Below are 11,739 nucleotides of genomic sequence, written 5' to 3' on the forward strand. Positions count from 1 at the left end.
AAAAATAAATTTGATGAAAAATAATCTTTCATTATTAAAAGTGCTTTTTTTAATATATGCTTAATAACCAACTTTAAAGTTTTTTTTTACGTTTAATGATAAACATTTATAAATTACGACAGTATTCGATTTCGCCGTAAAATGGAACGTTTTTGATGAATATCTCAAGAAAAAATATTTTGACATTTCCCTCCATAATGTAAAGGAAGAACGTTCGAATATCGTTTAAGTTTATAAAAAAAGGATATTGTGAAAAATAATTTGATAATTACGTGTTATATACATGATAATAAGTTAGGAACGAAATCTTATTTCATAAATAGTTTTATTTGTTAAAGTATCCAATGTTTACTTAATAAAATTATTTTATTTTATATATAGATATTATCTTATTTTGATATCAAAACGTCAGGTGTTATTACCGAACGTACTTCCGAAAATTCATCTGACAGTTAAAACAGCTGTGATAGTTTTAATTTTCTTCGTTAATTTGAGGAAGTGTTTAAAAAGATTCTTAATCTATGTTAAAGTTTTAAATACGAAATGCCGGTTGATCAAATACAATACTCAGAGCGTTACAACGATGATGTCTATGAATACAGGTACGAATGTTCACACAGGTTGATTACATGTTTCATGTATTATAACATAAATGTTAGACTTTAATTTTATCGTAGCTATTAGTTTTATTTTAAAAAGCGTAACAATTTTACCTTTTTTAGTCTCTTTAATCTGGTCAGCTTCATTTACTTTTAGCTTAAATTGGTTTCTAACCATCAACACCCATTTTTTTGTTAATAATTTAATACAAAAATATTGTTCTTAAATTATTACACCGATTTAATTGCAGACACGTCATCCTCCCTCCCGACATTGCGAGATTGGTTCCCAAATCTCATCTCATGACGGAAACAGAATGGCGCAACCTCGGTGTCCAACAGAGCCCGGGCTGGCTTCACTTCATGGTACACAACCCTGAACCTCATGTACTTTTATTTAGGAGACCTCGCACAGACATTCCCCCTCCCGTCAATGGTCTAGATGCGACCACTTCTTCAACGGTGAAAGTCTGAGCATAAAGTTATTTATATAGGCCATGATATTGTATGAGTTGATGTAATATAAAATATTAACACAGATTGTAAGAGGAAGTATAACTTATTTATATTAAATATTTAAGAATTATATACAGAAAATACATAGACATTAAAATTCTTTTATTGAGTGAATGACATTTGTTTCACCTTACAGCTTGAGTAATCAGATAATGATATTATTGCTATTCACTGAAACAAAGAGGATTGTATAGAAACTAAAAATAACCAGTTTTTATTTTTAACTAATTATTTTTCAACATCAAGAAATTCCCTTTCATTATGTTTTATCAGGTCTAGTAGTACTAAAAATTTGTTAAGTACTAATGTGTTTAACCAACTTAATGTATGAAGTATTTTGATGTAAAGTTGCTGTTGTCGCTGTTTTCTACAGAGTATATAAAATGCTTCATAATGCGAGGTCTCCCTTAACATGGCTATAATTATTGTCTAAGACCTGAACACTTGAGGTGTCGTGGCGTCGGAATGAGGAGTGTTTGATTGTATGTGAATGAATGTTCATTATATTTACTGCGGAGCTTCAAAACTATATTGTTAATAAATATTTTATATAATTTAAATAAACTCGTCTTCTTTCTAACTTGTACCATATGCAATAATAATTACTTATTCGTAGCAGTATAGTTGTATAGACTTTTTTACACTATATTCAACTATAAACAATTTATTCTGGTTTTTTCTTGTGTTCCTAAATATAATATTATTGAGTTCTCTTAAGATGTTATTTTCACATAATAATTTTATTATTAATTGTTCTATATAACTTGTTAATACAAATCTTTGTGTAAAAGCACAATGAGTCTCCAACAATGTACTCATATAAATACGTAATGATAAAGGACTAATTATAGTAACATATATCATACTCTATAATGTGCTTCTAACTAAATACTTTGCAGGTTTAGTTTATTTTGACAATATTCCTTAAGGAAATAAATGAATAATAATATTTTTATCTTCTTGTGAATATAAACTGACCATCATAAACCTAGTCAAAGGAAATACAAGGTGGGGAAGCCGACTCATATCACAAGCACAAAAATATAAAGACTAACATCGGGCCCTGGATAATGACAGATTAAGTTAAGCGGAAGAGCCCATATTAAATTCATTTAAAGGGCCTTGACCTGATGTGGGCGTTGAAATATATACATGTATAGTGAGTGGGCTTAAAGTAAGTCGGTTTTATTTAGTTCAGGGTCCGCATCAACTACTCCTCTTGCTGTTTTGTTAATCTTGCACTGACCTTAAACCCTTGTCAATTTTAATTTGTCAATATTTCAGTTGCACTTCTTGCAACTATTAACACTGATCTGGAAGTAGTGATCGGACGGGGACGACGCGAAGCAGGTTATAGAGACAGAAAATATATCTATAATACACCTCTATTTAAATCGGTTCATAGACTCGAAGACTGTCTGTATCAATAAAAAGTCTCCTTTATATTCTGGATCCAGAAATTAAAACTAACTGCTACTCTAGTCTTAAATAATACTCTTCATCTTAAGATGCTTGGGACAAAGACAAGACGAAGAACTTTTAATTTCGTAGGCATTCCAAAAATAAACCTAAGATATCGGGGCCGTACTTCAAACCAAAACATTTGTTTCTGTTGTGTAAAGCTAGGGTTTATACCTTCAAGCATCATTAAGTCTATTAGTCATCCCTCTCAGTCAGTAGCACCTTCTTCCATTTAACTTCTAAAATGCTCAAAACCCTTATGTCTCTGTAAAGACTTGATTACTCTTGGCGGTTCGTTCTGTGTTATCAATTTCTCCGCGTATCGTGTTTCTTGACATTTTAAGGTTTCTTTTCTTTACGGCTGAGTCCGAACACCACGAAAGAGATTTAGTTTCTTTATTTAACAAACAGCAACAGACTTATCTCAGTCACTAGTATTTAGAACACTATTTCTTATAATTAGGTTGTGTTATTGAAACTCTTTCCATTGCTATGAAAAATCAAGATGGTAAATACCATCTAAATACATAAGATTTTAACTTTACCCATAGATAGAGAATATTTTTTAAAAGATTATTAAACGTTCAAAGAATTAAGTGAACAAATAAAATAAGTAAAGGTAATTTTTTTTTATATTATTTCTTTAATTCAACAAATGCAGGAGGAAGGTGGGTCTTACGGACAAGGAGTCAATGAAACAGCTCGTACTATGCAGAATGTTTATTTGGATTTAACTTCTAAAACATTATGAACACAGTAAAACAAATAAATGCGGAAGTAGTATTTTATATAATTTTGATAATACGATTAGAAACAATAAACCCGCCCTACGTTAAACAAAATGTTACAATAATATTATAAATAATATATTAGTATAGAATATTTTTTTCGTTCATTAATTAATAAATTGTGCTTTTCGTATTCTTATAATATATTCGCCAAATTAAAACTAGATATAACCGTACACATAAAGTAACGGGATTCAAAGTACCGAAATATACCGGTGAATAAAAAGAATCGGTATCTGTCAGAAGAGCAGCTGTCACATGCTCTGTCTAACTGACGTCCGACAGAGCATTGTTACATGTCACCGTTCCCAATAACACGATCGAATCAAACGTAATAATAAAACGAACAAAGTTTGATATGGTTACATGGAAGTACTTAAGTTAGCGTTCAACAGTTTATCAACATCCGTATAAAAGTCATCTCTCCAATATAATCTTATCTAATAAGGTAGGCGTCATCTTACAAAGTACACACGATACAAAACACCCGAGCGGGCCGACACGCGACGCCCGTCCGATACCTAGGAGGAGGGCGGCCGTTCGAGATAGTTAAAAAGATTCGGTTACATGATATAAACGCTACGAAGTCACTACTCCAGAGCACGATAAACAGAAAGTGAGTTGTGAGTAGACTTGTATTGATAATTAATATTCTCTAAGGATACATTTTCGATAAGTCGATATGAGTAACATACAAATATGCACATTAATATGAGGCTCGTTCGCTCGGCTACATCTAACACTACTGCGAGAACCGATCAACGAATTCATTAACTACGGCCATGACGTCCATGGCATAACATGGCGAGTCGAAAACATTCGAACCCTCTAGTAACAACACCTCGGACCCCGGAGGCCTCGCCGGACCCGAATCGCGGTCGAGGACCGCATTAAAGCTAAGGTTGTGATATACTTAAAGCTTTAGCCTTCAGAAGCCCTAAAAAAGATTTCCATAGAAAACATTCCTATTTCGTTGAATACGAAGCACGAGATAGTTTATCGTGACATTTTATACACGCGTCAGACTAACACAGAGCAATGATATGAGAGAATATACAACAAGTGATATGAGAGTGGGCCGTACAAAAAGATATGCACTCGAGCGATCGCTGCGGACGATCGAGGAGAATTGGTACTTTACATTAAGGTACGTGCCGGTCGAGACGAGGCTCGCATGTCTGACAGTGGCGCGGCTGACCGGAGAAATAGAAACGGATCGCTCAGAGGCGGGGAGTCCACACGACACGTACTGCAACTACGGCACCGAGAGGCCCTTATCTATACAATAAGCGTTGCATACGGATGAGTCGCGAGCGATCGACGTCCGATGCTTAGTGTTTGAAACAAACGACAAGTACATCGGAAACTGAGAGGCGGTGAGGGGGGGGGGCTGTATAGATAAGAGGAGGTGCGGGTTAGTGACGAGTCGGATGTTAGAGGTAGTGTCGGGCGGTCGCGTGTTAGGGGAGGCGCGGCACTGTCAGACATGAAGGGCTCCCGGATAGACGCCGCAGCATCACACCAGTGGTAAACCTATTTGTTATCTTTGTCTTTCTCTTCCGGTTTCCCGTTAGTGTATTGAGGAGGAAGATTAACGTCGGGTGCTTGGTGACCGTCCTCCGTCATCACCGACACCAGCTCCTCCACAGCCTTCCCGAGATCATCTGGAAATACGACACGGTGGTTGAAACAGTTGTTCGGACAGGAAACTTGTAACGATTACTACCGGGTACATCTGGTGTCTGGGAACAAGATCCGCACCACTGACCTTCACAATATTTGATCTTACTTTATATTACAGTTAGTATGTGTAACGTCATTACCTCATGGTATGCGTCCTGTGAGGCGGCCGAGGGAACACAAAACAATGATTACTCATTAAATAAAGCATCGGCGATATTCAGAAATGTTTCAAAGACGACTAAATACGATTATGTAAAACACGACGAAAAAATATCCATGCCAGAAAAAACATGCAAAATAAAATTTAATACACACAAAAAACATCGCAACTCAAAGAAAAACAAAGCACTGAAAAAATAAAATAAAACACTGCCTCTGGAACTGAGAAGCGGAAACTATATTAACACGGACAGACGGGGAGCATCCGACGGCTCGCTGGAAGAACCGTTCATCAGCTTTGATGGGAGACGCGGCTCCGGAACGGCCCTCCAGCAACCCTCGCATGACAACCGCGGCGAGCTCTGACCTGCGCAGTGCATGAGAGAGTGCACGGCGTGCGGCGGCGGCGGAGGGCGCTCCAACTCACGCTCGCGCTCGCGACCGCCATCTTACAACACGGCGGACAAGTCAAAATGGCGGACACAACTCCACGGATATAACAATGATCAAAGACAATTATCAAGTAAATTATTCATGAAGGAGCCGAGTTCAACGCGACGAGCGCGTGACGGTGTGTCTGTGGGGCGCTTGTGTAACATGAGCTACTTGACGTGTGTGTGGATACTGACTCGTGTCCTGGTAGAGGCCGTTGGTGAGCTTGGCGGGAGAGTCGGTGGCGAGCTGAGAGGCGGTCACGGAGCGCGTCTGTAGCGTGCCGGACGACACGCGCCCGCCCGGGGAGCCCTGCCCGCCCGGAGAAGACTGACACCCCGGCTGGAGGAATGAGGGCATTTAGTATGGGATATCAAATATGTTATTTGGTACGCCGACTGGTTGGAAGGATGTCACATTACACTTTAATGTAAAAATTAGTTATTTTTATCTGGTTTAATATCTTTACAGATAATTTTAGCAATTATTCTCTGGGACTCGACAAAACAATTCTCTTATATTTTTAAATAATAACAGAAAAGACTTATTCTGTCTATAGGAATAAAGATTTATATCATTAAAAATAGCAGTCAGTAAACTCCGTCTCTTAACAATATTCTGAAGATCTGTAAGATCTATTCCGTTTGTGGTGCCTTACCTCGTCCAGCAGTCTTCTGAGTCTCTGCAGCTGCGCTTCCAACTGTCGGTTGTGTTCCTCCAGGATGTGCATGCGAGCCTCCAGGCGTCCCTTGTGTTGTCTCAGCAGACGAGCTTCGGCCATCATGTCCTGGTGGAAAGTTTCCGTTAGTTACTGTTCATGTTATTGTCGGTCTGTACTCGTCGTTGTCTGTGTGTCGGTGTGTCCTCTCACCTGGTCGACAGGAGCGTTCCTGTTATCTCCTGTGAGTTCTTCAGGAGTGCTTCCAGGAGTCTGCTTGGCCTTCAGTCTCTCGTACTCCGCCTGCAGACTGGCGTTCTCCTCCTCCAGCTCTCTGATGGATTACATATATGGATTGTGTCAGAAACAAATCTTAATCTTATTATCTGATAACAAATTTGTAAAAATAAAAAGAAGCTAAGACTAAGGAGCTACTTTGAAGTTTAATAGTAACCAAGCGAAAACATTTGAAAAGGTATTCATCTGTGTGAATATTCTGTAGATGACCGAAGGGCCAACTATCAGGATATAGCAGGTGAAGTCTGTTACCGTATCATGGCTTCCAGCTCGTGTCTCTGTTCCCTCTGTATGCCGGAGACCACGTGTTCCGGGGAGCGCGGGGCCTCCGAGCCGCTCAGGGACAGGCAGTACTGAGCGATCAGCGCGTGCTCCTCGTCACTGACGAACATACAGACATACAAAAATAGCTCAAAAGTCCTTTCATTTCATTTCATCTCATTTCATTTAATTCTGTCCAAAAACAACATGTTCACCATGACTGGGTAGTTATCTACGGAGGCCGGGTCTGCGGTTGGACGTTTATATTACTGATAAATTGAAGACTTATTATATAAACTGCCAAAATGAAAAAAACAACAGCTAACGAAATGTTACTTTGAAACACAACGTAGAGCCATCATCGATATCGTAATAATATTGCCAAGTCCTTCCCTGGACTACCTGGACCTAACTTCCTTCGCCAGCTGTGACGTCATACCTTTCTGGTGTATTGTTTTATTGAATCTTTTAACATCACACCGTCAGTATAACCTGCCTGCCTGTCTGTCTGTCTGTCTGTCTGTCTCTGTGTACCTGTCGGGAGTGTCGGCAGGTCGAGCCCCCAGCTCCACCTGCGCCAATCTGGAGGCGTACAGTTCCAGTCGCGAGTGCATGTCGTCGGCGCTGCTGCCGTGCTGAGGGGATGGAGCAGGAGACTCCAGAGCATCACCTGCGGGGGGAGGGGGGGTATACAGATTCTTATTACCAGAAATTATACAACACATATGGTCGAATATTCATGGAACCGATGGCGTCCCAATCTGTGTAAATATTTTCATTTTAGTGCTTTGACAACACTAGGCAGTGGCTCTTCGAGCAGGGATTACTTTATTTATATAGCAGGTAGATGAAGTTGTTCTTCGGTTTCGTTTAATTAAAAAAATCACAGAATAAAATTATTTAAGTCAAGGAAATACATATTTTATACAGAAAATGTCATCGGCAAAACATAACAGTCTTCATAAAAATAAATTGAAAAGAGTAGAAGCGAGAAGGGCTCTAGAATGTTATCTCGTAGCAAACATCTGCTAGGGACTATTTTATTTCGGAACAGTTTTATAGAGTGAGACGTGGCCTAGTAACAATCCATGTAGCTCCTAGTAGAGTTAATGGAGAGAAAGTGACACATTTCCATTGCAATAAGAAACCCACCTTCGAGCACAGTCTGCACGGGAAGGTATCCCACCCTGGGATGTTTCTTGAAGTAACGCGCGGACTTGAACTTGTTCCGCAGAGCTCGGGTGAAGTCGCGCACGTCCTCACCGGAAGTAGTCTGGAACACGAACGGAAAAGATTCACAAACGAATTACGACCCGAGGACCGTGGATTGGAGGACGTTATTAAAATCTGATATACCTGTAAAGTATAAGTCTTCTTGATGTTATGCATGCTCAACAAAATGAACACGTCGGGAGAGAGTTTTTGATAAAGATTACTTAAAAACATAGACAGCTCATGCGAGAGATGTAACGGACTAATACAGAGGCTTATTTTAAAAAATTGGTTATTAAGGCCACCAGATATTGACGGACTTTATATCAGTTACAAGTCTCGAGGAAGTTTCGTAATAACTGATGAGGGTGACGTAGCCTGAGAGGACCAGGTCATCACTTACAGCAGTGCAGTACTCCTGCATGGGATGAGTCAGCTTGTGGTTTTTGGCTTTGCGGCCGTTGAAGAAACATTTCTGACACATGTCGAAGTTGAAGCACTTCAGACAGCGATATCTGAAAGACAACAAATACGATCATTAATGGCGCCAGTAGCTAAACTTGTTGTCCTATCCCGGATCAAAGGCAAAATAGGAGAAAATCATTATGATTTGTGACGAAGAGGTTCTTCTTAAATAAAGATCTTTAATATGGAGTAGAACAGATCACATTCTGTCCCCGACACTCAGGATGTGTTGGTTTTAAAAATGAACGAAGAATCCTTCATACATACATCTGGCAGGAAAGATATTTGCTCACCGGAAGCCAACTATAGGATAATCCTTGCAAATGTTACACTTGGCCTGGTGGCGGGCTGGTTCCGCGGCGGCCAGGCGCTGCAGCACGGGAAGCCACACCATGGACTGAGGCTCGCGCTGCAACCACTGCAGGAAGTGAAAGGCTTCGATGTGCTGCAACTGACCCTCGGCGTCTCGCTCCTCCTCCTCCTTTTCCTTCTCTTTCTCTTTTTCCTTGTCTTTGTCGACTGGAAGATTTGAATGGAAAAGCATTCACTCAATAGTCATCTAAGCATGAGATTAGATTAGTGTTTAGGAGACCTGGAGAAGTTGCGATAAAAGCTTTCACGTGGTGACCAAGAAAGTTTTGTTTAAACTCATCGCTAAATAAAATTTAGAGTTCCCTTTACGGGGTCCGCGCTTCACTTACTCGACTTCCTGTCTAGAGTCCCCTTGTTGTTATCTCTAACGGAGGCTTGTTCAAAGCAGCTCCGAACTGAAGGCTCTATGTTGGACCCGCCGAACGCGGCCACTTCACCCAGCTGTCTCGGTATCTGTGACGAATATTAGTATAACACTCATGTTGCGAACTTTATACCAACATAAACTGTGTTTATACGTACCTGTATACAGTCATGCAGTAAAAGTCCTAGTTTTCTTTGGTCAGCGCGACAAGACGGGTCCGCGATCAAACGGAACAGATACCTGGAACAGGATAACAGTGAAGACTGAATGATCGTATGAGAAATGCATTTCCTATTCAAAACATGTCTCCATCCATTTTGAATGGTACTCTCATCACAGTGGGGTCTGACCTATATTTCTCTTCCAGATGCCCCTTACACAGCAACACCAGGCCCACCTTGAAGCTGAGGACTCTGATCTGACCCGTTCTCTGACTGTCGTACACATTCAGCAACCAGTTGATGGACAGATCCAGACACAGAGGAACATTCACTAGACTCGGGTTCTCCGCAGCTATCACCTGTTTTGGTCAAGGAAATTAGAACATGTTTCACGTTATACATTTATTGCCAGTTTATAGACTGTATTGTGACGTCATTTTTATTTGGATGATTTTATTCCAAAAAAATTTGGAATTCGAAAACCGATTCCATTTTTTTAAAGTCAAGCAGGGTTACTTCCGCGGCGTCATATTATCTATTTTGGTGGTACTGTACAATATATATACTTGTAGTCCTCCTATAGCTGTTTTTTTCCGGTTTCGGTGTCATCGTAACTTAATACATTGCCGCAAGTATTGTTCACTCACCTCGTAGAGTGAAGTGAGTACAGTGATCATGTCTGGTATGTCAATGAGCCGGTCGTTCTGAGCTCTCAGGCCGTGCGAGTCGAACGCCTCCAGGGCAGCCGGCAGTTGTAACATGTGCACTGAACAAACACACATTATAAACTAACCCGTATAGAAGGCACTTGCCGGCAGCTACTCCAATATAAAGAAAACAAAAGATACACAAATAACGAGTTCTTTCTTAATAGATAGGTTAGCTAACAACAGCTACGTATAGTCTGCATTTAATACAAATTTATTTAGTATTTTAGCAACTGAACATGATTCGGTTTGATATAAGCAAGTCTTTATCTTCCGCCATTTCCGCTGTATCTCTTATCCTCGGTGTAAGCTAAGAGGAGTGTTAATTTGAATGAAGTGAAACTTGTTGCTTTATAATTTCTCGTCCGATGTAGCGGTCGCGGCCTCGCTGGGAACTCGCTCGGAACAGCGCGACCAGTTCGTCGCCCGTTGGTTTCACGGACAGCACGTATTCAATGAACAAGTTCGGTTAAATGTTTAAAGACATGAATAGCTCAATTATATGCCAAGTACAGTTCGAAATATTAATTAGGACAATGAAGTAAGTGCTCATAGTACGTGGCGAGGAGCTGTTCGATAAACATTAATCAATGATATTCTGCATTGTTCATGTGTATAATTAAAAACTTAAACTTACTGCACAGTGCTTTCTGCACGGTCCTCAGTTTGAGAGCGGTCCTGTAAGCTGAGAACCGAACCTCGTTGAGGTCTGCCAACGAATTCATCAGCTCGATCATCTTAGGATGGTCCCAGTGGGTCGTCTCGAGTTCGTGACTGGAATTAGGAACATATGAATTGTTTAAACCCTCCGGCTCCACACGGTCCATAAACCTTCACTTGGGTTAACAGATGATAGCACCTAAGTCCTAAAGGAAGGAGGTCAAGGGGCGGTTAGAATTATTTGTATGATACTCACTTGATGTAGTACGGTACGTTAGCGGGAGTCACGGCTCGTTCCCAGGGAGGGCGCACGGAACCCGCGAGGAAACCCTGAGCTGCCCCAGCGCCTCCGTCACGAGCGACTCCGGCTAGCTGACGGGCGCGCTCCTCACCACCAGCACTCAGAGCTGACACCCTGGACAAAAGACAACATCATGACAGATTTCGCAGAATTTTCAATTAATCATTTAAAAAAAGTTAGTTAAAGTTATACTAATAGAGCATGTACGACTAAGTTTACAGAAACGGAATAATTCGATCACCAAATTACAACACCTTGGACTGAAGACACAATAAACTTAGAATATAGCTTTGTTAGAGTGTTGACGTTGTCACTTCTTGCATTAAACATTGTTTATTAAAACTGATGGTAGTAAATGTGATGCACAACCCACCTGGTGTTCAGATCGTCCAACCTCGTAACCAACTGCTCCGGCAGCTGTATATTATCCCTGGCCATGGCTTGAGCTTGCCCTCGCAGTTCATCCGCCAGTCTCTTGAGGGGTGGCAGCTGGGCCCTTGCTCGCGAGACCGCATCGAGCTGAGCGCGCGCATCCCGGGCGTCTCCCGGGGCTCGCCATGACGCACGTGCTGCCTCCGCTGTTTGGACGCGAGAGGACAACTCGTCCAGAGACGTCGTAAAAGTGCGCACACGCTGTAAATAA

At 40.7% G+C, this 11,739-nt stretch overlaps 2 protein-coding genes across 2 annotated transcripts in view; one reads left to right on the top strand and one right to left on the bottom strand.

Moving 5' to 3' along the window:
- Positions 1-430: 430 nt before the first annotated feature.
- On the top strand, positions 431-1,679 carry LOC133319447 (cyclin-dependent kinases regulatory subunit-like). Its single transcript, XM_061523911.1, has 2 exons — positions 431-602; positions 851-1,679. Exons 1-2 carry the CDS (start codon positions 544-546, stop codon positions 1,071-1,073), a joined length of 282 nt encoding a protein of 93 aa, XP_061379895.1. The 5' UTR covers positions 431-543; the 3' UTR covers positions 1,074-1,679.
- Positions 1,680-3,281: 1,602 nt separating this feature from the next.
- Positions 3,282-11,739, bottom strand: part of LOC116773824 (dystrophin, isoforms A/C/F/G/H-like) — a 228,887-nt gene continuing 220,429 nt past the window's right edge. The window contains exons 46-62 of the mRNA XM_061523731.1: positions 11,470-11,729; positions 11,052-11,210; positions 10,773-10,909; positions 10,076-10,194; positions 9,618-9,787; positions 9,426-9,507; positions 9,233-9,356; positions 8,825-9,050; positions 8,470-8,581; positions 8,007-8,127; positions 7,389-7,524; positions 6,846-6,974; positions 6,510-6,630; positions 6,297-6,425; positions 5,836-5,980; positions 5,574-5,654; positions 3,282-5,028 (exon numbers count right to left, since the gene is read on the bottom strand). Of these exons, the coding sequence (XP_061379715.1) occupies positions 4,898-5,028; positions 5,574-5,654; positions 5,836-5,980; positions 6,297-6,425; positions 6,510-6,630; positions 6,846-6,974; positions 7,389-7,524; positions 8,007-8,127; positions 8,470-8,581; positions 8,825-9,050; positions 9,233-9,356; positions 9,426-9,507; positions 9,618-9,787; positions 10,076-10,194; positions 10,773-10,909; positions 11,052-11,210; positions 11,470-11,729 (2,382 nt within the window). The 3' untranslated portion in view covers positions 3,282-4,897. The remainder of the gene's footprint in view (positions 5,029-5,573; positions 5,655-5,835; positions 5,981-6,296; positions 6,426-6,509; positions 6,631-6,845; positions 6,975-7,388; positions 7,525-8,006; positions 8,128-8,469; positions 8,582-8,824; positions 9,051-9,232; positions 9,357-9,425; positions 9,508-9,617; positions 9,788-10,075; positions 10,195-10,772; positions 10,910-11,051; positions 11,211-11,469; positions 11,730-11,739) is intronic.

Source organism: Danaus plexippus, chromosome 20 (genome assembly GCF_018135715.1).
Source record: "Danaus plexippus chromosome 20, MEX_DaPlex, whole genome shotgun sequence".
NCBI lineage: Eukaryota > Metazoa > Arthropoda > Insecta > Lepidoptera > Nymphalidae > Danaus > Danaus plexippus.

Bases quoted from the DNA above. Each gene is read 5' to 3' on its own strand.
- LOC133319447 (XM_061523911.1), top strand. From the start codon at position 544: ATGCCGGTTGATCAAATACAATACTCAGAGCGTTACAACGATGATGTC. The intron at 603-850 runs GTACGAATGTTC...ATTTAATTGCAG, and splicing joins GATGATGTCTATGAATACAG to ACACGTCATCCTCCCTCCCG.